The sequence below is a fragment of the Ochotona curzoniae genome, unplaced genomic scaffold, assembly GCF_017591425.1.
Source record: "Ochotona curzoniae isolate NIBS_2020 unplaced genomic scaffold, NIBS_Ocur_1.0 contig_1014, whole genome shotgun sequence".
NCBI lineage: Eukaryota > Metazoa > Chordata > Mammalia > Lagomorpha > Ochotonidae > Ochotona > Ochotona curzoniae.
This window is the reverse complement of record NW_024464920.1, coordinates 47,297,431-47,319,566: the sequence shown is the minus strand read 5'-3', so window position 1 is coordinate 47,319,566 and position 22,136 is coordinate 47,297,431. Positions and strand designations below refer to the sequence as shown.

General features: G+C 57.9%; 1 protein-coding gene across 1 annotated transcript; it reads left to right on the top strand.

Annotated features, from left to right (window-relative positions):
• The first annotated feature begins 8,174 nt into the window (after window positions 1-8,174).
• On the top strand, window positions 8,175-21,130 carry NPTXR (neuronal pentraxin receptor). The gene is made up of 6 exons (XM_040988212.1): window positions 8,175-8,197; window positions 8,499-9,246; window positions 16,167-16,386; window positions 17,602-17,849; window positions 20,441-20,620; window positions 20,906-21,130. Exons 1-6 carry the CDS (start codon window positions 8,175-8,177, stop codon window positions 21,128-21,130), a joined length of 1,644 nt encoding a protein of 547 aa, XP_040844146.1.
• Window positions 21,131-22,136: the final 1,006 nt, after the last annotated feature.

Below are 22,136 nucleotides of genomic sequence, written 5' to 3'. Positions count from 1 at the left end.
GTCATCTCGTTGGTTCCCTTGGCAACATGGCTTTACCCACCAGCAGCCTGGTACCCAGACGGTGGAATCCTAGCAGGCAGGGCAGATGTAGTTTCAGGAGCTGGTCCACCTGCCCATCTTCTGAACCTTGGCACCATGGTGACCCTTGTGTACAGGCAGGTGGGCCGCTCTGAGGCTACTTCCTTACATCTCTGCAGGCCTCTGTGGTGCTGGGCCTCAAAGGAGACCCGACCTCCTCCTTCCAGCCTCGCAGGTTCCCTCGGGGGAGGTTGGGTGAGAAGAGACCCTGTCAAGGCCCACGCTTTTAGGCCAGCTGGCTCCCTGGTCACCTCCTATCCTGTTCTCACCAAATAGCTCAAGGGCTGTCGGAGAGCCTGCTCTAGCCCCACTCCGCAGTCTCTGGGCCTCTCTAGAGCCTCGGCTGTAAAAGGTGGGAGGGGCTCCCTCTAGTCACTCCAGGACTGTGAAGTATCTCCCCGAGTTCATGAAGGGCTGGGGCAGGTAAGACACCTGGTAGGACACTGTCCCACATCACAGTGCCTGCCTTCGATGCCCGGCTCTGGCTCTGGGCACCAGCTTGCTTTGGTGCAGACCCTGGTGGTGGCTCAGTGGTTGGGAGGACTGGATGGAGTCAGCTCCCAGCTGTAGCCTCAGTCCAGCCCTGGCCACTGCCCAGGCCCAAGCATTGCAAGCATTTAGAGGGCAGACCCACATATAGAAACTCATTCTTAGCACTCTCCCCTCTATCCTGCTCTCTCTGTTCCTCAAATCTTAAGAAATACATGTGATTAAATGTGTATGATGAAACGTTCCAAGATTTTTTTTCACCAAAGTGAACTTTTCTTTTTAGTCCCTTTGCCGTGACGTGGCTGAAACAGGCTTGGAGTGGATGATACACAAGGCCTGATCATTGAAATCTACCGGCTATTCCAGAAGCACGGCCAGGTGCCCCCACCTACCCACAGCTCAAAGTCTGAGGACCAGGAAGGAGCAGTCATTTGCTCAGAGACCCCTGGGTTGGGGCCCACCATGTGGCACACGTCACAGCTGTTCCAGCAGATTCCTGCTATGGCATGTGGTTACGTGGGACCGTGTGCCAACTGCTAACCAATTTTTGTGCCTCAGTTTCCCCATCTGTAAAGTGGGGAGTGGTAGCAGTGCTCCCCGTTCCTCATGGCAGTGTAGGGTACCCCACTGAGCCCACTACAGGTCAAGCTCCAAGCTGCATGTTGATTTTCACACGGATCCTTCCGTGGTACAGCCAAACACACTGGAGGAAAGGTTGAGTCACTTGCTCTGGGTGGCACTGTTAGTAAGGCAGGCAGCAGGAGATCCACACGCCCGGACAAAGTGCACGCTTCCCACTCCTCAGCCACACCGCCATGGGACGCCGACATGCTCTACTGTCAAGGCAGCCTTGGTCCCTTGCCACATCCACCTGCTGGCTGCCTGACTCACTCCCTCCCCTGATGTCAGCCTCCAGCCTTTGTGACTAACTGGCCCCTGGAATGGAGATGTCATCCCACCCAGCCCATCCTCTCCAGAATCCCCAAGGTGAGGAGATGTAAGGACACCTGGTGTAAAGTGGCAACTAGCAAAGGGTACGGGGACAAAGTCTCCTGGTCCCCTAGTGCCTGCAAGATGGAAAAGCTAATGAGCCATGCATGTGCTGGGGAGTGGGGAGGTCTGGGAGGGGCACGGTCTGTTCAACCCACTTCGAGCCATGTATGGGGGGCTTTGCAAGACCAGAGAGCATGGTACTACTGCCATGTGAAGGATGGGGTGACCATGCGCCAACAGGGGGACCCCTGCCCTTGGGGCAGCAGTGGGCTCACTCCTCACACAGGAGACTGGGATCGGGGGTAGGGGAAGATTGGACAGTATGCTGGCTGAAAGCTGCTATGAAATCTGATTTGCAGGGCAGGAGTGGTAATTCCATGGGGCTTTCTGTGTTGGGTGGGCTCCCCAGAAGACAGGCACTGAAAGGGAATCCTAGCAGCCGTCAACAGGGGGCGGCTTTTTGCCCCCTATTGCAGGCATGGCCTGTCTCGCCCTGGTGGTGGTGGTGGGGTGTCTGGGGGACCAGTCTGTCCCTGCCCACACCCTGAGCACCTGGTCAGAGTCATCCTGCCCCCTTGGTTCCCTCCCTCCAGTAAGCTCCGACCCTGAAGAGTCCAGAGGCACCTAATGGGGGTCAGACCAAGTCCACCAAGCCTCCTTCCCCTTTGTTCACCTCCTGGGGTCTCAGATGTGGCTGGGAGAGAGGAGGACCTTCCTACTGAGCTTGGAGCCTAGTGTGGGACAAGCTAGCTTCAGGCGAAACCCAGGAGCCAAGGACAGAGCTAGGAGACAGGACAATCACCCCAACCCAGGAATGACCAGAGCATCCAAGCAAGCTCAAGAAGCACCTCTCGGGGCAGAGGCAGGTTGGGGTCCTCTCTACCACCACCACTGCCCAGAGAGGTCTCTGGACAAAGCCTGGCCCAACCCACAGCCTTCTCCGCCCTGGAAGCCCACCCAGGCACACAGTGTTGTAGTGGTCACAAGCTCAGTCATCTAGCAACTAGACTCAGCTGCGGAGGGACTTAGTGCAAGGTGCTTGGTCTCTGTGTGCTCCGGCCCGCCGTCCGTCTGTCGCCTGGGGACCTCAGTGCACATATTTCATGGTGGTGGGCGGGGTGAGAGGAGAGTTGAGAGGCTAAAATGAAAGATAGGAAACAGCCAGACGTGGTAAGAGCCACTGGGATGTTGGCATCTGGCTGTGTGAGCTCGGAAGAGCCCCTTGCACTGCCTGCTTGCTGTTTCCTGGAAGCAGCAGCTGGTGCTGATGGGAGGCAGATGCTAGCCCAGGGTGGTGGCCAGCTAGCGGGCAGGAGCCAGGAGCAAGCCAACATCGAGCCTGGCCTTGGATGTTAGCCCTGGGCATCTCCCCAAGCCACCACCCAACCACGTCCAGGGCGCACCTTGGGGCCCTTGAGCTGAGCCAGCAAGCAGAACCCTAGGAGTCCCCACCAAGTGCCCTAGTTCCTTGGTGGACACACCGGTGTCCACCCAGGCAAGGTCCTGGTCACCACATCCCTGGCCTTTACATCCCTGTTGCACAGATAAGGGAGGGGGGGCCACAAAATACAGCTTCCCACGGGGCCTGGCTCACTGGTTCAACTGGCTAATCAACACCAGCATGCCATATGGGTGCCGATTTGTTATGCCAGCTGCTCCAGTTCCCTTCCAGCTCCCTACTTGGAGCTTGGGAAAGCAGCAGAGCATAGCTCAAAGCCTTCGGCCCCTGTACCCACATGGGAGACCCAAAAGAAACGCCTGACTCCTGACCTTGGATGGGCTCAGCTCCAGCCGTTGTGGCTGTTTGGGGAATGAGCCAGTAGATGGAGGCTCTTTCTCTCTGTCTCTCCTTTCTGTAAATCTGCCTTTCCAATGAAAATAAATAAATCATAAAACAAACAAACAAAAACCACAAAACTTTCCAACTGTTGAGGAGCCCCTGTGGGACTCCAGGAGTCACCAGAAAAGTGCCTTTGGGGGAGCTTGCAGGAGGGGGTGGGGTTGGAGACACAGTCACTGGGTCCTTAGGGTTGGCTAAGCAGAAAGGCACCTGCCAGTATGTGTGTGGGCTGCATAGCAGGGTTTACGCTTCAATGCCCATTGACATGTATGAGAGCTGAATGGGATGTGGGACAGACTAGACAAGTCTGCGGTACATAGTGGTAAGCATGGGAACCAGGGTAGAGGGCAGGCCTGGTATGGGTTATGGGGAATCGCCCCAACTAGGCTGTAGCTCCCAGTGGTTTGCGTGAGGGCCGAGTGTGAAGTGGGCAGGATCAGGCTGGACTGCAACAACCATCAGTTTGTGTGGAAGACAGGGCTGGAAACAGAACTGACCTAGCAATTGCAACTACCAATATATGCATAAGCTGATTGGGGTGACAGACTGTGCCAGACCCTGTACTGGCAAGCACACACAAGAATCCGGTCTGGGATCACGTCAGACAAAGTCTCTTTGGAGATCCCTCCAACTGAACTGCTGATCTCAGAACCCCAACCATGAAGAAACTATGTCAGCCGGTGGATTTGGAATAGATTTCACCGTGCTTGGAACGGTGAGATTGGCAGCAATTCAGCACTGTTGAACTATCAAAACTACTTGAGCAGGACCCTCGGAGTGTGCCCCACATCGGGGCCCTGGGATGGGTGGGAGGCTGGATGGGGCCTCTCCCTTTGTTTCTCCATTGAGCCCAGATACAGGGAAATAAAGTGATGGTATTAGTGTGGGGACAATGGTCTTACCCACTTTCCTGTAGCCCTTAACTTTTGTACCCTAACCAACTTAGTAAGAATATTTAAAAAAAAAAAAAAAACCCTCAACTTTCCAGCTCTTGAGGAGCCCCTGTGGGTCTCCAGGAGTCATCAGAAAAGTGCCTTTGGGGGTGCTTGCAGGAGGGGGTGGGGATGGAGACACAGTTACCGGGTCCTTAGGTTTCACCGCATTATAAAGCAAGCACCAGCGGGTGCCCGAGACCTGCAAAGGGAGACCACCAGGTGCCAGACCTCAAAAAGTCCATCATCTCATAGAGGAAGCACAGGATTAAGATCTCTGTGACCAGGGCCTGGCGCAGTAGCCTAGTGGCTCCTAGCTTTGGATCAGCTCAGCTCTGACCATTGCAGCCACTTGGGGAGTGAATCATCAGACAGAAGAGCTTAAGATCTTCCTCTCTGTTTCTCTTTTTTCTTTCTGTCAATCTGACTTTCTAATAAAAATAAAATAAATCTTTGAAAAAAAAAATCTGTGACCGAAACTGGAGCCAGGACCCCTGCAGGGAAGTGTTCCAGCAGCAGTGGGTCCCAGAGAGGTCCCAGGGGGGTGAGGTGGGGTCCAAGGGCCTCTCTGGAGGGAGGGAAACTGTGAGGTGTGGTTCTGAGGGCCAACTGCCTGCTGGCGGAGCCCAAGACCTCTGCTGCACCTCTTGGTTTCTCCCCTGGCATGCAGACCACTAGCATACCGCATGCAGGGCTGAACAGGTGCAGCTTGATAGCATAAGCAGCAAGGAGAGAAACAGACAGACGGGCCCTGGTGGATAGGGGTGGGCCGCGGTGCCCCAGGAGGTGCTGCGGGTGCCTCCACCCCTCCTGGCACGGCTGCAGGGAGCGGAGGCAGCCTCCCTCCTGGGCCTGGACTCTGGCACACACTGGCCAGCCAAGTCCTGGCACCCACAGGGAGGACGCGTGCTTCCTCCTCGGTGCTCGTGTGGGAACAGATGTCCCTGCTTCCTGCCCACCTGTGTGCCAGGCTGGCTGCCTTTGCTGCACCCAGCCGGGCTGAGACTCGGAATGGAAATCTCTGGGCTTCCCCAATGAGGAGGCAGGCAGCTCCCTCGCCTGGCTCCTGCCCCACCCTGGCCAACACTCATGGCCCTAGCTGAGCCCTGCGTCTGTCCTGCACTCCCAGAAGGCCCCTAGTCTGGAGATGAGGGTGTCCCGGATAGGTTTGGGCAGCTTGGGCGGCTCCGCTTTCTTATCCCTAGGGAGGGAATCCCCTTAGCTCTGAAGCACGCTCCCAGCAGGGGATGGCTGGGTCTTCTCTCATCAGGAACTTGAGTACAGACCCCTGAGATGCAGATACAGAGACGCTGTGCACCTGCTCTCAGCCCTGCAGATGCTCCTGGTCAGCAGCCAGCAGCGAGGGAGCGGAGAAAGCAAAGTTCCCGTGTTCTGACCCGGGCTTTGGCCTGGCCCAACCCTTGGAGTTGCATCTATCTGGGGAGTGATCCAGCGGGTGAAAGGTTTTTCTCTCTCTGTCTCTGCAATGCTGTCTCTCAAATAGCCTGGGACCTCAGTTAGCAAAGTCTCGGTCATCCCAGGAGGAGCTGTTTCAGCCTGTGAAGGTTCCTCTGACATCACTTTTCTGACCATCCCTTGAGGAATTCCGTATTGTGGTTTGACGATCTCTCCCAAAGCCCAGGAGTGTGGGGGCTTCTCTGGTCTTGCCTGTCCCTCTGCCCTAGCAGAAGCAGCAGCCACACTCAACATCAAGCTGCTCTGAAGAGTGGGTTTCATGCAGAATGCTGGGGTGGAGGGATTGACAGAGAGCAAATCTTTCATCTGCTAGCTCATTCCCAAAATGGCACAACACCAGAACTTGGTTGGTCTGAAGCCAGAAGCTAGCAGTTTCTGGGTCTCCCTCACCCATGGGTGCAGGATCTCAAAGATTTGAGTCATCCTCCGCTGCTTTCCCAGGCACATCAGCAGGGAACTGGTGCTCCTATGGGATGCTGGTACCACAGGGAGCAGCTTCACTTGTTGTGCCACAGCACCAGTACCAAAACTTGAACTTCATTATTCCAGCCAGATCTGCCCTCCGGTCCACTGGGAGATGGTCCTGGATAAAAGCTGCCGCAGCAGCAAGATTTGCAAAAATGCAAGAGACTTACTAATTGCCCCCCAACATCCAAGGTCATAGCTGGTAACAGGTTAGTTTAAAAAAATTTAATTTACTTTTATTGGAAAGGCAGATTTACAGAGAGAAAAAAACAGAGAAAGATCTTCTATCCTTTGGTTCACCCCCATAGTGTTCATAACAGCTGGAGCCGAGTTGATCCAGAGCCAGGGGCCAGGAGCTTCTTCTGGTTCTCCCACGTGCGTGCAGGGTCCCAAGGCTTATGGACCGTCCTCAACTGCTTTCCCAGGCCACAAGCAGGGAGCTGGAAGGGAGGTGGTACAGCCCGGATATAAACCAGGGCCCATATAGGACCTCGGTGAGCTCAGGGTAGGGACTTAGCCGCTGAGCCATCGTGCAGGGCCCAGAGACAGGGTTTAAACGAACCTCTCTGGCTCCAGAATTCACACCCTTGACCGTGCCTCTGGAGGAGTTTAAACTTCATTCCAGAGTGTGCTGGAACCACCCACAGGTTTGCAAGCAGCACAGTAACATGTTTGCAACATGGGTTGGAAAAACATTCTAGGGGGCTGGTGTTGTATCACAGCAGCCTGTCAGGCCAGCAGCCCATGTCAGAGTGTCAGTTCGAGTCCTGGCTGCTCCGCTTCCAATCCTGTTTCTTGCTCTTGCGCCCGGAAGGCAGTGGGACTCTGCTGCTGCTCACCTCTCCTGGACCAGGGAGGCCTGGGTTGGGTCTTTAGGCTGCTGCTGGCCACTCACTCACATCCACAAACATACAGCTCTCGGGTCTCCTGGCACACAGAGGGATTCTTGCCAGGAGAAGTGGTGGGTGTCCAAAGGGCACTGGAATATGGTCCCCTCCCTCTGTCCCCCAGCCTATGTGAAGGCCACTGCAGGTAGCTGTGGTGGTCCAGGGATATGGCTCCCAGCTTTCCATTCCAGTTAAGTGTACCGGGAGATGGGGGGCAGAGCAAACGGCTTAAGCCCCGATTGGCTCCTAGACCCCTGGAAGCCGCTGCTGGTGACCCTTCTTGGGGCCAGGGCATTCTCGTGAGCTGCCATGGCAAGCTGTAGTTAGAACACTCACAGCCTTGGGAAGCCACACTGGCCAGGAGCAGCAGCATATAAAAGTTAAAGCTGGAACTGGTTTGCAAAGGGTGGTAGGAGGCTGGTTATTTTTTTTTTTTAAGAAGGTTTTTAATTGTAAAGTTAATTTTTAACCAAATATATATAGACACTCCTGACAGGTGTCAGATGCTCCCCCACTCCCACCTCCACGCCCCAGCCCACTGCCACTCCTGCAAGCTCCATCTGTGCTGGGTCTGTCCACAGGTCCACCAGTCTCCTTTTTGCTCTGCATTCCAACTGGGGCTGGGATGAGGGGAGGAGGACAGGTGCCTCAGCGCCCCTCCCCACAGACTCAGCAGAAGGATTTTCTGCCACTCTCTGAGATCCTCTTCTTTTTTTGGGGGGTGGGGGGAGGAGTGACCTGTGTTCCTACAGAACAGATTTATGTATGATGGGTGACAGGCAGGTGGACACAGCCTAGGTGAAGTCTCCCTGTCCTGCTGCTACTGGCTCCATCTGCATCGAGGTAGCCAGGGGCCAGCCAGACGTGCCCAAGTTCAAAAGCTGCACCAATGCATACTGCCAGTGTGACCTTGGACCTCAGTTTCCCCATCTGCATAGTGGGCATTGTCCATCGGAAGACTGAACAACCACTGAGCTTGTAACAGGCTCGGCGACGCAGAGCCCTGAACGCGAGATGGGGGTGAGGCGGGAGGGGAGGTGTGCCCCTGCAAGGGTCGCTGCGGCCGCGGGGCTCACCAGGAACGCGTCGGAGTACACGCCTGGGGTGGGCTCGCTTGCAAGCCCCTTGGCGCCTTGGGTGAGCTCGAGTCCTAGGCGCTAGCTCCCGCCCCTCCTCGCCGAGTGCCCGGCGGCGCCCCGACCTGGGCGCTCGGCACGGAACGGGTGCGAAGCTGGGCCAGGGCCAGGCCCGGGGGAGCGAGTGGGGCGGGGCCGCTGCTCTGCTCCCCCTCCCCGCCTCCCAGCCTCCCTGCCGCCGCCGCCTCCTGCCCGGGCTCAGAGCGGCGGCAGCAGCGGCCGCGGCCACAGCTCCAGTTCCAGCTCCGGCTCCCGCGTCCCGGGCCCCGCGCCCCGACCCTAGCCGCCGCGCCTGCCGGGGGGCCTCGTGCGCCCCCGCCGCCCGCTTCACGCTGAAGTTCCTGGCCGTGCTGCTGGCCGCGGGCATGCTGGCGTTCCTCGGTGCCGTCATCTGCATCATCGCCAGCGTGCCCCTGGCGGCCAGCCCCGCGCGGGCGCTGCCCGGTGGCGCCGACAACGCCTCGGCCGCAGCAGCGGGCGCCGCCGCGTCCCCGGGTCCGCAGCGCAGCCTAAGCGCGCTGCACGGCGCCGGCGGCTCGGCCGGGCCCCCGGCGCTGCCCGGAGCGCCCGCAGCCAGCGCGCACCCGCTGCCGCCCGGGCCGCTCTTCAGCCGCTTCCTGTGCACCCCGCTGGCGGCCGCCTGCCCGTCGGGGACCGAGCAGGGAGACGCGGCGGCGGGCGAACGAGAGGAGCTGCTGCTGCTGCAGAGCACGGCTGAGCAGCTGCGCCAGACGGCGCTGCAGCAGGAGGCGCGCATCCGCGCCGACCAGGACACCATCCGCGAGCTCACCGGCAAGCTGGGCCGCTGCGAGAGCGGCTTGCCGCGCGGCCTGCAGGACGCCGGGCCCCGCCGCGACACCATGGCCGACGGGCCCTGGGACTCGCCCGCGCTGCTGCTGGAGCTGGAGAATGCCGTGCGTGCCCTCCGCGACCGCATCGACCGCATCGAGGTGAGCGCCGCGCGCGCCGTCCGGGCAGCCGCCGTCGCCACCCGCGGGCCCCTTCTCCCCTGCGACCCTGCCGTCCCCCGTGTGTGTAACTGGGACGCTCGCGGTTCCGCGCTCGCCTAGGGAACGCGAGCAGGTGTCCCGCACAGACAGTGAGCGGGGCGCGCCAGAAAAGTCTTGCTCCAGATCCGGTTTGCTTCCCGCCCCTCCACCCGAGCCTCAGCAGCCGCGTCTATAAAATGGGCCCAACGGGGTCCCCCTGTGATAATCTCTTCAACACCTTGTTCTGGGCGCGCCCCCCACGCGGCGCCCAACCCCAGGTTAGCTGCATGCTTAGGAGACACAGTCGCACCGTCTCAGGGCTGAAGGGCAGGGCACCTGGTGCCCCGTGGAACACCCCTCACATTGTGAGAGGTTCAGATGCTGACTCCCTGCCCTGGGAGGGGGCTCATCCTGCTCCTTCTCACGCACCCCCTTTCCCAGACCCTCCTGACTGCGGCTTTGGGGTCAGGTGCAAAGGGTCTGCAGGACCCGTGCAGGGACCCCTGCGCCAGTCACTGGCCCTGTCGGGTCCCACAGTCACCTTCTTCCCAGGACGAAGGAATCTGGGGTTCCCAAAAGTACAAGACAAACCTTAAGACACATGAGCAGGCGGATGGGACAAACCCCCGGAGACGCTGGGCACTCGGTTTTTCTGTAGATTGGTCTCCAGATCAGTGGGATGTGTGGGGAGGAGGGCCAGGAGGTGCAGAAGCTACCTGCAGCACACATGTGCTCGGGAAGGTCTGTGCTAGTGCTACCCCACTACCCCTCTCACAGGTGAGGGGGGAAAAAAACCTCTAAGGTGAGTGGCTGAGGCAGGCAGGGGGCAAGCCAGGCCAGCCCCCCTCTACCCTGCTCCAGCTCTGGGAAGTGGAGGGTTCTAGGTGAGAGGGCCAGAAGAAGTAAAATCGGGGCAAAATGCAAGATCTGGAGGGAAGGGGGAATCTCAGTTCTTCCGTCTGCAAAGCCAAGGTAACCACAGTACGTATCTCCCTAGGTGAGGGCAGCATGGCTGTCGACAGGGAGGGCCGGGACAGTGTCTGGCAGCAGTGTGAGCTCAGCCAGTTTCAGCTACAACATCACTAATATTTAGAACACAGACGACAACCCAAGGGGGAAGGAGCCCCTCTCTCAGCCACCTTGCTTAATGAACACGTAAAAGCAAGACCTGATTTTCAGTCACATTCCTCTTGCCTGCCTGAGCCTCCGCCCTCATGCCCAAATGGCACAGGTGGCTTTTTCCATGGCTGAGGCTGACAGGACTGGGCTTGCCCTGCACTGGCTCCATTAGCACTGTGGCCCTTGGCAAGATGCCCCCCACCCCTACTCCAGGGAGCCCGCTGAGGTCAGGGCGTTCTGGCAGCTGGTACTGGACATTCCCAGGCTAGGGCGTCCAGGCTTCCCCCGTGTGCCTCCTCCTCTTTCCTGCGGGTGGTGGGCATGCAGGGAGGGGAGAGGGGACCACTCAGCTGCCAGGTCTGCCTGCTACGTCTGGGACCCCTTGGGTAGGTCTGAGGTCTGGAGCCCAATACTGGTGGGCTCACACTGCTGGTCCCAGTAGGTCCACCATTCCCGTCAGTGGCCCTGCTGCTCCTGGAGCTGGGACCCTGGGCTGCTCCCTTGGTCCTGCTTCTAGATGCTCCTTGCAGGATGCAGTCCAAGTGGACAGCCCATTACTGTTTGCATTTTGAAGCTGTGGAGTTATTTCTGCAGGCTGCGTCCCCAGAGGGGCATTCCTGGGCCTCAGGATATTGACTTTGTGTGGCTGTGGCCAAGAACCACTTTCCAAGAGGACAGGACCCTTTGCGAGGCCCTGGGGAACCCGGAGGCACACCCATTCATGTCCACAGTGCAACTCCAAGATTCATTTAAACACGGACCACATCCTTAACCCAGCTCCACCACCGGCCACACCCCTCCGCCCAGGACCAGGAGACCCCGATTCAGGGAAGGAGGGATGGCTGCTGTCGCTGAGCCTCTCCCATGCCTCAGGCACTATCTCTGAAGCCATCCTTATCACACCTCCAGGCAGGAGGGCTTTTCTACCCACCTTTTGCCAAGGACCCACAAGGCAGGGAAGTTCAGGAACTGGCCTGGGGTCCCACAGTGATGGAGCATGGCTGGGACTGGGTCAGTGTCTGGCCCCAGAGTTCTTGTTCTTCATGCTTAACTCTAGACCTTCGGCAGGGCAAGAAAGACAGTGGGGAGATGCTGAGCAGAGGGCCCCCCTCAAGGGCACGGCCTGCTGACGGGCCAGGGAGCCAGGACGCTCATGTCCGAGCCGCCTCCACTGCTGCTGCTAATGGCTAACACTCATTAGACTCTTAGAGCGTACACTGCAGCTCGGTCTGCAGCCTCATTCACCAGATGAGGAGTGAAGCTCAGAGAATACGGGGGACACAGAAGCAAGCAGACCAATGTCCCCCTCCTGTTATGCCCTCTTTCTGTGCTCCACACGCCCACACCCCATGGAATGGCACAGCTCACCAGACACTCCCCACCGCCCACCCTCCCTCCAGCTCTCAGTCTCTCTGGAGAAAGACAGTGGGGCAGTGTAGAGTTGAGTTCGTCCTCCCTCTCCTAGCCTCAGTTTCCTTGCCTGTAAAATGGGTGGGAGCAAGGGTTAGGTTAGGTTTGATCCAAGGCTTGCAGCATTTCTTGGCACCTTTCCCAAAGCCCATTGGTTGCCCATGCCCTTCTGTCACATTGCTACCCACTCTGAAAACTTCTGCTTCACGGGCAGTGCAGGGGGGCAGGAAGAGGGAGCAGCAAAGCCAGCCGAATTACGGGGAGGGGTTGTTCCTGCTGAAGCTGCTGCCCTTCCGTGGCTCTGTCAGACTTTGCCTGGCTCCGGGGCTGCAGCGTGGCATGCTGCTCCCAGTGCATACCTGGCAGCTGGGTCTCAATCCTTCTTCTGTCAGGTGGCTATCCTGGGGCCCCTGGACCAGCAACTTTACCATCTCAGCCTCAGCTTCCTGTCTGGGAAATGGGCATGACTAGGCACCGTCTCCATGGTGGATGTCATGATTATCAGTGGTCACTGAGTGGTTGCTGGCACTGGGGACTAGGAACCAAGTTGGGCTCTGGCCACCTGCATGTCCTTGCCCTTGACCCAGCCCTAGGTGGGGCAACCCCACTAGGAGACCGCTCCCCTGCCAGTGGTGATGGCTTTGTCCTAGAAAGAAACTTTCCCTCTCAGACTACACCAAATTCCTTCCCCTCCCTGCTCTGCAGGATGATAGTCCCCAACATCCCGAAGGTTTCCCATCCCCCACCCAGGTCAGCTCTGTCCCAAAGGGAGCGACCACGTGCTGCACCTGGCCTCAGTGCCCAGTGGGGCTTTCCCTTGCATCTGGCACCTTCTCTCTTGCCACTGAGTCCATGGCATCTGAGAGTAGCCCATGTTTGTGGCTTATCTGTTGCTGGTGTGTGGCAACGGATGTCCCTTAGGCTTCAGCCACCCTCCACGGATGGCCTCAGGGCAGTTTATGATATTGCAGGGAAAGCTGCCGTGAACACTCTCATGACATCTCCTGCAATCACCTACCCTCATCTCCCCTGGAACCATCCTGGGGCGTGGGTGCCTGGCATGGGGATGGCATTGAGACGCCATGCCAAAACACCATCCCAGAGTGGCTGCCAGAGCGCCTCTCTCTCTCACACACACACACACACACTCGTCCAGACCTGGCCAAGCTTGCCGTGGGTATTTTTAGCATTTTCTTTGCTCTGGGGGTGTGCAGCAGGCTCGCTGTGGCTCACTTTTACGTTGCCCTTGTGAATCACGGCCTGGAGCACTTTTGCCCTCCTTGGAAGGAAGGATAAAGCCAGGGCTCAGGGCTGCCTGCCCAGGGAGGGATGTGGCATGTCTCTCCAGGACAGTCTCAGCCTCATTTTTGCTCCCTCAGAAGTCTGGGATCAGAGGCCGAGGCTGCCAATTCCTGCAGCCCTTGGGCACTCCCATAACCTTCTCAGTGAGTCCAGGAACCCACCCAGGGCCGCATTGTGCAGCTGGGGCTGAGCTAGGACCATTAACCAGGCTGGGCTGGGTCCCCACACCCTGGTGAGGGTTCTGGGCCTTGATAAAGACCTCCCTTTAGGAAACACAGGCTGAGGGTGACAGAGGTGCTCCTGTCGAGTCACCTGTCCTCACTCTTGTCCAGGCACAGCCTGCCTTGCCCTGCCCAGCTGGGTCACCTCTGCCCATGCTGCTAGGCCTGCCAGCACCCAGGGCTGTCCTTGCCCTACACATAGATGAGGACTCTGTGTTGACAATCCCTCAGTTCAGGCATGGTCGTGGTGCCCATTTTACAGATAAGAAAGCTGAGGGTCAGAGTTCCAGGTGAGGAGCCCAGAAGTGACACGCACCTGTCTCACATGGGTGACAACTGTGTTGTCAGGGCTCATGGTGAGTGACTGAGTCCCCTGCCTTCAGCTCAGGCCTCAGGGAAGCTGCCATCTTGAGCGGAAACACACAGAGACAGAGGTGGTGGTTGAGGGGAGGGGAGGCAGGAAGTGCATTCTCATCAGCAGGAACAGCATGTGTGAGCCCTTGGGTTGAGAGGGATTTGGATAGGGGTGACCAGGAGCCTACTGGGGGTGAGCAGGGCAGAGACAGTGTTGGCAGAGTGGGGCCCCTGGAGAGACTTGTGTATAGGATTTGCAGTGTCTGTGGTGGCCCCTGGTTGCTGGGTGGTCACAGTGCAGAGCATGGGCAGCCCGGGACCAGGACAAGACCACATGAGGCCGGGGAGGAGGCAGGGGAGATTTGCCATTAGAAACATCGCTTTGGGATCTTCCATCGCTACCCTCATCCTTGTGGAAACAGCATCTGTGCAGGGTGCCCTCCCCCAGGGGCAAGGGTGGATGCTTGCCAGAGAGGGTGGGGCAGCAGTTCAGGCATGCTTGCTTTGCCCAGGCCCGTGACTGTGGACAGTTTGGCAGGGCTCCTGCTTCAGATTCCCCACCGTGGCACTGCAGAGAGCCAAGCCTAGCAAGGGCAGAATAGTACTGAGGTCCAAGAGGCCCTGCCTGGCCATGGCTGGCCCAGCCCTGGGCTCCCCAGAGAGTCCCTGGCCAGGGGAAGGCTGTGGCAGTAGCAAGCTCCCGTCAGCTCCTGCAGTCAAGCTTCTTGCGTGACACAGGGTCTGTTACTTCCACCCTTCCCCTCTGTCTATTCTGGGGATGGGCACAGTGAAACCTCTTGTCTCCATTTTACAGGAAGGAAAATTAAGGCTTTGGGCTAGGTCCATACCCAAAGCTAGGATTTTTAGGCACCTACAGGAGTTGGGAGGAGGTTCATTCCTTGGCCCCTGCCCACCTCCAGCAGGTGGTAGGGGTTGAGTGTCAACTGGTTCCAGACCCCCTCTGTGACTACCTCACCTTCCCCAGGGGAGACACTCATTAGAGTTTGGGGACAGACGGGATCCCCAGAGGGATGGCCGGGCAGATGGTGAGAGGCGCCAAGCAAGCAAGCAACCAGCACCTTGGCCCACCCCTGGTCCTGCTACCAACTCTTACTGCAGCCTGGATGACTACTCCCAGGTTCCCTGCCCAAAGAATAGGATGCTGGTGGCACCCATGGCATAGGATGCATTAAGCATAAGTGCCAAGGGCGTGCTTATGTGATGCCTGCTGGAGCCCTAACTGCAGCCAGGAGCAGTCCACGACCTCCAGGGTCTTCCTGCCATGCCCTGGCTGCCCCCCTGAAGCAGTTGTTGATCCAAATCCTCACCTCTACTCCATCTTATAGTCTTGACCACACCCTGTCCTCCAGGTGTTGTAAGTGCCCAGCTTATACAACAAGAACCGTGATGCCACATGGCAACCTCAACTGCCCAGTGCCCATCCCCCAACTGCTAACGGCAAAGCCCATCATTGTCCTCCATGGCAGGTCCTTTGTCTCCAGCATGTTCTGGTCCCTGTCCTTTGGTGCCAGGGTTAGGGTTACCAGACTAGAAAAGGCTGAGAAACGTTAAGAGATGTGCCCAGTGTCACCCAACCAGAGACCTCTGAGGCTGGGAGGAGAGTCCCCCGTACTGGCAGAACCAGCCCCTTGTCATATGGGATGTTCAGGAAATGTGTCCTTGGCTTCCTGTTTTGCCTTCAGCACCTGGGACAGCGCCTGGCACGAAGTAAGCACTCCCAGAACCCTGAAAATTCCATGAACTCCTGTCTGGGACCTCGTGGAAGCACCCGGCCCAGGGCTAGGCTGAGCGGGAACTACCCAGGCCCCTGGGGAGTGGGGAGGCATCAGCCGTGTTCCTGGGGACAGCTGAGGGAGGAAGGAAGCCAGGGAGATGGCTCAGATTTGACTCTTAGCTACTCATTAAATTATTCATCCCCGCCTGATCCGTCTGTGACGTTTCTGCCACAGACTGTGCTTCCTAGCGGAGGTTTCCTACAGCAGGGAGAGGGCTGGAGGGCATCCCCCCCACATACACACACAGCTCCTGCCTTGTCGGGGGTGGGGGTCTTGGGACCAGACAGGGAGAGCCTCTGAGCCTTCACCTTCATCCATGCTGGGCTGCAGGGAGGATGTCAGTGCCCACACAGGCATGCTCTGCCCTGGACCATAATGGCACACCACAGTTACTGTGACTGTCTCCATTTGGCATCCCTGGGAAATGAAGTCCAAGAGGCCCTGCCTGGCCATGGCTGGCCCAGCCCCGGGCTCCCCAGGCAGTCCCTGGCCAGGGGAAGGCTGTGGCAGTAGCAAGCTCCTGTCAGCTCCTGCAGTCAAGCTTCTCGCGTGACGCAGGGTCTGTTACTTCCACTCTTCACCCGGATAGCAGGTGGCTCAGCGCCCTGTGCCCTCACCCTCCCAATTTTTTCTAATACCAGCGGCCCTCCCCCCAACTTCTCTTTTCATCTGCAAGCAGCAGGAGCTCCCAGCCCGGGCAAACCTTTCTGCTGCTCCTGCCCCGGCCACACCCACGGCGCTGCATGCCAAGATGGACCAAGTGGAGGAACAGTTGCTGACCAAGGTACTGGCACTGGAAAAGGAGCGCACGGCCCTCAGCCACAGCAGCCACCGGCAGCGTCAAGAGGTAGAGAAGGAGCTGGAGACCCTGCTGGACCGCGTGGCTGAGCTGGAGCATGGTGGGTGCTGGACCCCTCAGAGGGCATGGAGGGTGAAGGCTGGGTCCTCGGGGTAACCGGTGCATCCGGGGCACAGTCACAGCCAGGCAGGGTGGTGTGGAGAGCAGGGGTGTGGTGGCATTCATTGTCATTGCCAAATTTCCCATTTTCTGGGACTTCCTGTGTCTTGGGACTGAGCTAAGTTCTACACATGTCAGCTGATTTAATCTGCACAAACTCCCAGACTCAGAGATGTTAAGTGACTGGTCCAGAGTTGCACAGCCAGCCAATTAGGGACAGACAAGGCAGCCTGAGTCTCAAGTCTGCCCAGCCCCCAGCCTCTGAGAGGTCAGGCCTTGTCAAGAGATTATGAAGGAAGGTCACCATGGGCAAACTATGTCCCTTCTTGGGGTGCTTCCTCCTCATGCATAGGGCAGCCACTGAGCCCCTTCCTTTCTTCCCATGGGGCATCATGTGGTCGCCTCCTCACCCACATCTCATCCAGGCCCGGGAGCCCTGGCCTCCACACTCCCCAGTGAGCCAAGCATAGGGGCTCCCCCGGAATCAGGAGTCACAGAGCAGGTGGCATTGCCTGGGACTCCCACCCCAGGGGGACTGGTTGTGGGAGGCGTATCCATTCCCCTGAGACACCCCTCTCTGCCCCCACACAAACTCTCTGCTCTCCAAGACACAGAGTTCCAGCAATGCTGAGATCAGGGAGTCCCAAGATTGTCTCGTTCAGATCCCAGCTCTGCCCCGTACTAGCTGTGGCTTTGAGAAGATGGCCTAATCTCTGTGTCAAGGTCTTAGCAATAAAAGGTAGAATTGTGTCTACTGTGTAACATTGTAAGGATTGAAGTAACATGGACAAAAGCATTGAGAACAGTACCTGCCAGTAGAAAAAAAAAAAAAAGAGAGAGAGAAAGAGAGAGATGAATAGCTAATGTCTGCTGAGCATTTGTTGTAGCTGGGTTCTGGATGTACCCTGTCCCCAGCTACCCTCACACAGCCCTTGGAGGGAATCAACAACCCCATTTTATGGACAGTTTAGCTTGTTCAAGGTCACAGCTCTGACAAGTGGGGAAGGCAGGATTTGAACTCAGTATTCTTGGGCTTGAACTGTGGCCTTCAGGGCAGAGGCAGAGTGAACCTGGCCCATGAAACCACTAACACATCCCCATGAGTGTCGGTCCACCCTGTATCTGACCTCCATCCTGTGCCCCACCCCCACCCCAGGGTCCTCTGCCTACAGTCCCCCACACGCCTTCAAGATTAGCATCCCCATCCGCAACAACTACATGTATGCCCGCGTGCGCAAAGCCCTGCCCGAGCTCTACGCCTTCACTGCCTGCGTGTGGCTCCGCTCCCGCTCGAGTGGTCCCGGTCAGGGCACCCCCTTCTCCTACTCAGTGCCTGGGCAAGCCAATGAGATTGTGCTGCTGGAAGCTGGCCCGGACCCTATGGAGCTGCTTATTAATGACAAGGTAAGCCGGGCTGGGCAGGGCCCGTCCCCTCCCCGCCCCCACCCCGAACACCTGCCCCACCTGCTGGGCATATTCCAGCATACTCATACCTGCCTGGCTTCTGGGATGATCCTGGCACAGGGCTGGCTGAAAGGGGTGGATGAGCTTGTAGTGATAAGGCAGGCAGGGGCTGAAGGGTCTTCCTTGTGGGGGTGGGTGCTGGCGGCCTCCTTCCTCTTACACTCCCCGGGAGCAGCACATTTGCCTCTCTTCCACCATGGAAGGGAGAGTGGCGTCTTGACCAGCCTTGGGAGCCTGAATGCCAGGATGATAGTACCTCTAGCTTCCAGGGCTATAGCTTTTTTTTTTTTTAAACTTATTTATTTTTATTGGAAAGGTGGATATACAGAGAGGAAGAGAGACAGAAAAGAAGATCTTCCGTCCGATGATAACTCCCTACGTGGCCACAACGGCTGGGGCTGAACCAGTCTGAAACCAGGAGCCAGGAGTTCTAGTTCTAGTTCTAGTTCTCCCACGTGGGTGCAGGGTCCCAAGGCTTTGGGCTGTCCTTAACTGCTTTCCCAGATCACAAGCAGGGAGCTGGATGGGAAGCGGGTCTGCTGGGATGCAAACCTGTGCCCATATGGGATCCCAGCGCGTTCAAGGCGAGGACCTTAACCACTACACTATTGTGCCAGGCCCTCCCAGGGCTATAGTAAGAAACAAATGGCTTCAGGGGAAGTCAAGGGCTCTAAACAGATCCCAAGCCCTGACAGATGGGGACTCATCAACACGTTACTCCTCTCTCCTCTCCTGATTCCCTACGGCGCTGAGAGAGATGCCTTCACTGTCCCCATTTTGCAGATAGATAAACTGAGGTAGGAAACAATGTAGCCCAGCCACACAGCTGAAGGGGTAATGGTGTGATTTGGAGTCTTGGGCTCCAGAAACTGTCTCCTAATCCCTCCCCTACTCTACCCATCTTTCTCATGCCCAGTCCTCCTGTCCCCACACCCCAGCCCCAGCCTGGCTGGAGGCTAGAACAAGCTTGGGAAGGAGGGGGAGACAGGGCATGGTCCCAAGGAGAAAGGGGGAAGCATCTAATCACCGTCACGCAGCTCCAACTTTGTTCCCCAAGTTCTCCACCTCTGCCTGCCCCACACCTGCTTAGGGCCTGGCAGGCATGGGGGTATCTAGGGACCCCTACAAATGCAGCCACACACATCACGCCCATGTGGAACCAGCCTTCAGCCACACCGAGCTGCTGGGAATGCTTGATGCCCGTCAGAACCCAGCCTCCCACGGGGGTGCCAAAGCCCAAGGACTTAACCTATCCTCTGCTGCTTTCCTGGGTGCATACGCAGCGAGCTGGATTGAAGAGCAGCTGTTTTACTGGCTGCACCACAACACTGGTCCCTCCCTGTTCCAGCCTCTAAGACTTAGTTCCTTCCGTTCCCAAATCCTTGTCTTTCTCTGGATCTTTGCGGCCTCTGTACCTCCCCCGTGGTCTTGCAGTATTGTTCCCTCCTGTGCAGACACAGCACACTTACGGCTGGGACCAGATCCCCAATGTGCAGGACAAGACCGTCACCCAGCAGACCTTAGAAACTGTACATAAACTTCGTGAGCTTCAAGAACTTAGGAAAGAGCCCTTTGAGAGCACCGAGTCCATGAAGAGCCAGCACCTCTTTTCCCAGGCATAGTCTGGTCCATCTACAGACCATTCCCAGAGCTCTGGGACGAGGAAGAATCAGGCTCAGGCCAGGCTCCTGATCAATTGGCCCTGTCTGCCTTGAGTGGTGGAAAAGGCAGCAATTGTGTCTTTGCCGGACTCTGTGCTTTATTTTTTTTTTCTAAGATTTATTTATTTTTATTACAAAGTCAGATATACAGAGAAGAGAAGAAATAGAGAGGAAGATCTTCCATCCGATGATTAACTCCCCAAGCGAGCGCAATGGCCAGTGCTGTGACAATTCGAAGCCAGGAGCCAGGAACCTCCTCCAGGTGTCCCACACAGGTGCAGGGTCCCCAAACATTGGGCCGTCTTTGACTGCTTTCCCAGGCCACAAGCAGGGAGCTAGGTGGGAAGTAGAGCTGCGGGGATTAGAACCGGCGCCCACATGGGATCCCGGCATGTTCAAGCCACTAGGCCACGCCACCGGGCCCAAACTCTGTGCTTTATAGACAAGAAGACAGGCCCAGGAGTGAGAGAACAGCCTCGCACAGTCACACGGGGTTGGCGGTGGAGCCAGAGCCAATGCCCAGGCTTAGAGTGAGGCTCATTCTGTTGCTGCCCTGGCTGTGTGCTGGGCACTGTGGAGATGCCACTCCCACCCCCATGTGACCCGTGGGCCTACCAGAGGGAATAAATGCCCCCAAAGTCACTGGAAACCAAAGAACAAAGTCATGAGGGGTCGGCAGGAAGCCTCGGAGTAACTTCTGGGGAAAGAAGTTGGGGAGGGGGAGGGTATCTAGGAAGGACACTAGGCTGGGGAGAAGGGCAGGGTCAAGCATCAGGTCAGTCTCTGGGAGGAAGGCCTCCTCTCTCCCGCTACCCACCCCGACCCCAGCCTGGGGCCTCACAGCCCCTCTGACCTAGAGTTGGTGTCCAGGTCACCCAGCTGCCCCTGAGCCTGAAGGACAAGGAATGGCACCACATCTGTATTTCCTGGACCACGAGGGACGGCCTGTGGTCTGCCTACCAAGATGGGGAGCTGCGGGGCTCTGGCGAGAACCTGGCTGCCTGGCACCCCATCAAGCCTCATGGGATCCTTATCCTGGGCCAAGAGCAGGTATGATGTAAACTGGGATGGGGTGGGGCCGCTGTCATTACTCCCACCCACCTACCCCGGGCACTCTGAGGAGGAGGCATGGGACAGAGCGACCCTCAGATCCCATCCTGTTGTCTCCCCATTTTGCAGATGGACAGACTGAGGGTTAGAGGGAGATGAGAGCTACCCATGGGCAGGATTGGACCCTGGGCTGGGACTTGGGACTCTGGGTGCACCTGCCTGCCTACCTGCTTTTCCCATGCTCTCACTCAGCATCTCTTCTTTTCCACTCTCCTCTCGGACCAGGATACCCTGGGAGGGCGCTTTGATGCCACCCAGGCCTTCGTTGGTGACATCACTCAGTTTAACCTGTGGGACCACACCCTGACACCTGCCCAGGTCCTCAGCATCGCCAACTGCACTGGACCGCTGCGGGGCAATATCGTGCCCTGGGAGGACAGGCTGGTGGAAGCTTTCGGTGGTGCCACTAAGGCTGCCTTTGATGTCTGCAAGGGAAAGGCCAAGGCCTGAGACCTTGGCCAGGGATCCCCCATGTCTGCCACTTCCGCCTTCCCTCTCTCCCACCCCTGCCCTGGTCTTGCCTCCCATTCCCCACTTCTTTGCCCACCCCTGCAGAATGCCCAGCCCAGAACCAGGGGAGCTGGCGTCCCTATACCACACCAGGGCCATAAGTCTCTCACCAACAGGATGAGCAGGGGTGAGGCCAGGTTCCGGTGCCCTCCTGGCCGTGGCCTGGTGGGCTCTCCCCATCCCCCAGTTGCACCTGAACCCATGACCCTGGGAAGGCTCCCCTGGCGTACCCCTGCCCCTCGGGGACTCGCAGGCTGTAGCCGTGGAGGATGTTGAATGGATCTTCCTTCTTTCCCTTTCAACTGCCAGGCAAGGGCAGCTTAGAACCGCCTCCCCTACCCCCTCCTCCCCCTTGCTCTGTGTGCCATGGTTTGAATGTTGGCTCCCCTCCTGGCCTGGCCCAATCCCTGGTCCTCTTCCCAGCTCCAGTCTGAAGGGTGAGGCCCAGGGATCCTCCTCCTTGTACCCACAGGCATGACCGCCCTCCCGACTACATGCCCAGAACCAGGCCTGAGCCATGTCAGCCTGGGTCAGGAGCGGCTTGAGGTGGAGACTTCACAGCCCGGAAGATGCCACCTCTGGCCAAGCCACATTATCTTCCCCCCTTTGCATCCCTGGAGCAGGAAGGGAGAAGCGTGCAACAGTGGGAGGCGGGAGCCCTTGGTTCCCAGCCAGCCCTTGTTGCTAACCTGTGGTGTGGTCTCCTGTAAGTGCCTGTCCCCTTGGGGTCCTGCCCTTGTCATGTAGACAGAGAGCCCTGCAGAAAGAACAGGAACGTTGTTTCCAAGTGGATACAGTGAGGGAAACCCAAGTCCTTTGCAGGGCAAGTCTTGGAACTGGGAGGCCCATGCGCTCAAGCCAGTCACAGGCTAGGGTCAGCAGCTGGCCCTAAGGGTCAAGAGCTAGTGCAAGGCTCCTGGAAGACCTTTGCAAGTGTCAGCTGCCT

Excerpts from the sequence above, each read along its gene's own strand:
- NPTXR (XM_040988212.1), top strand. The coding sequence starts at position 8,175 with ATGGGGGTGAGGCGGGAGGGGAG. Across the intron at positions 8,198-8,498 it reads GGGGTGAGGCGGGAGGGGAG|AGCGGCGGCAGCAGCGGCCG; the intron begins GTGTGCCCCTGC and ends GCCCGGGCTCAG. Across the intron at positions 9,247-16,166 it reads ACCGCATCGACCGCATCGAG|CAGGAGCTCCCAGCCCGGGC; the intron begins GTGAGCGCCGCG and ends ATCTGCAAGCAG.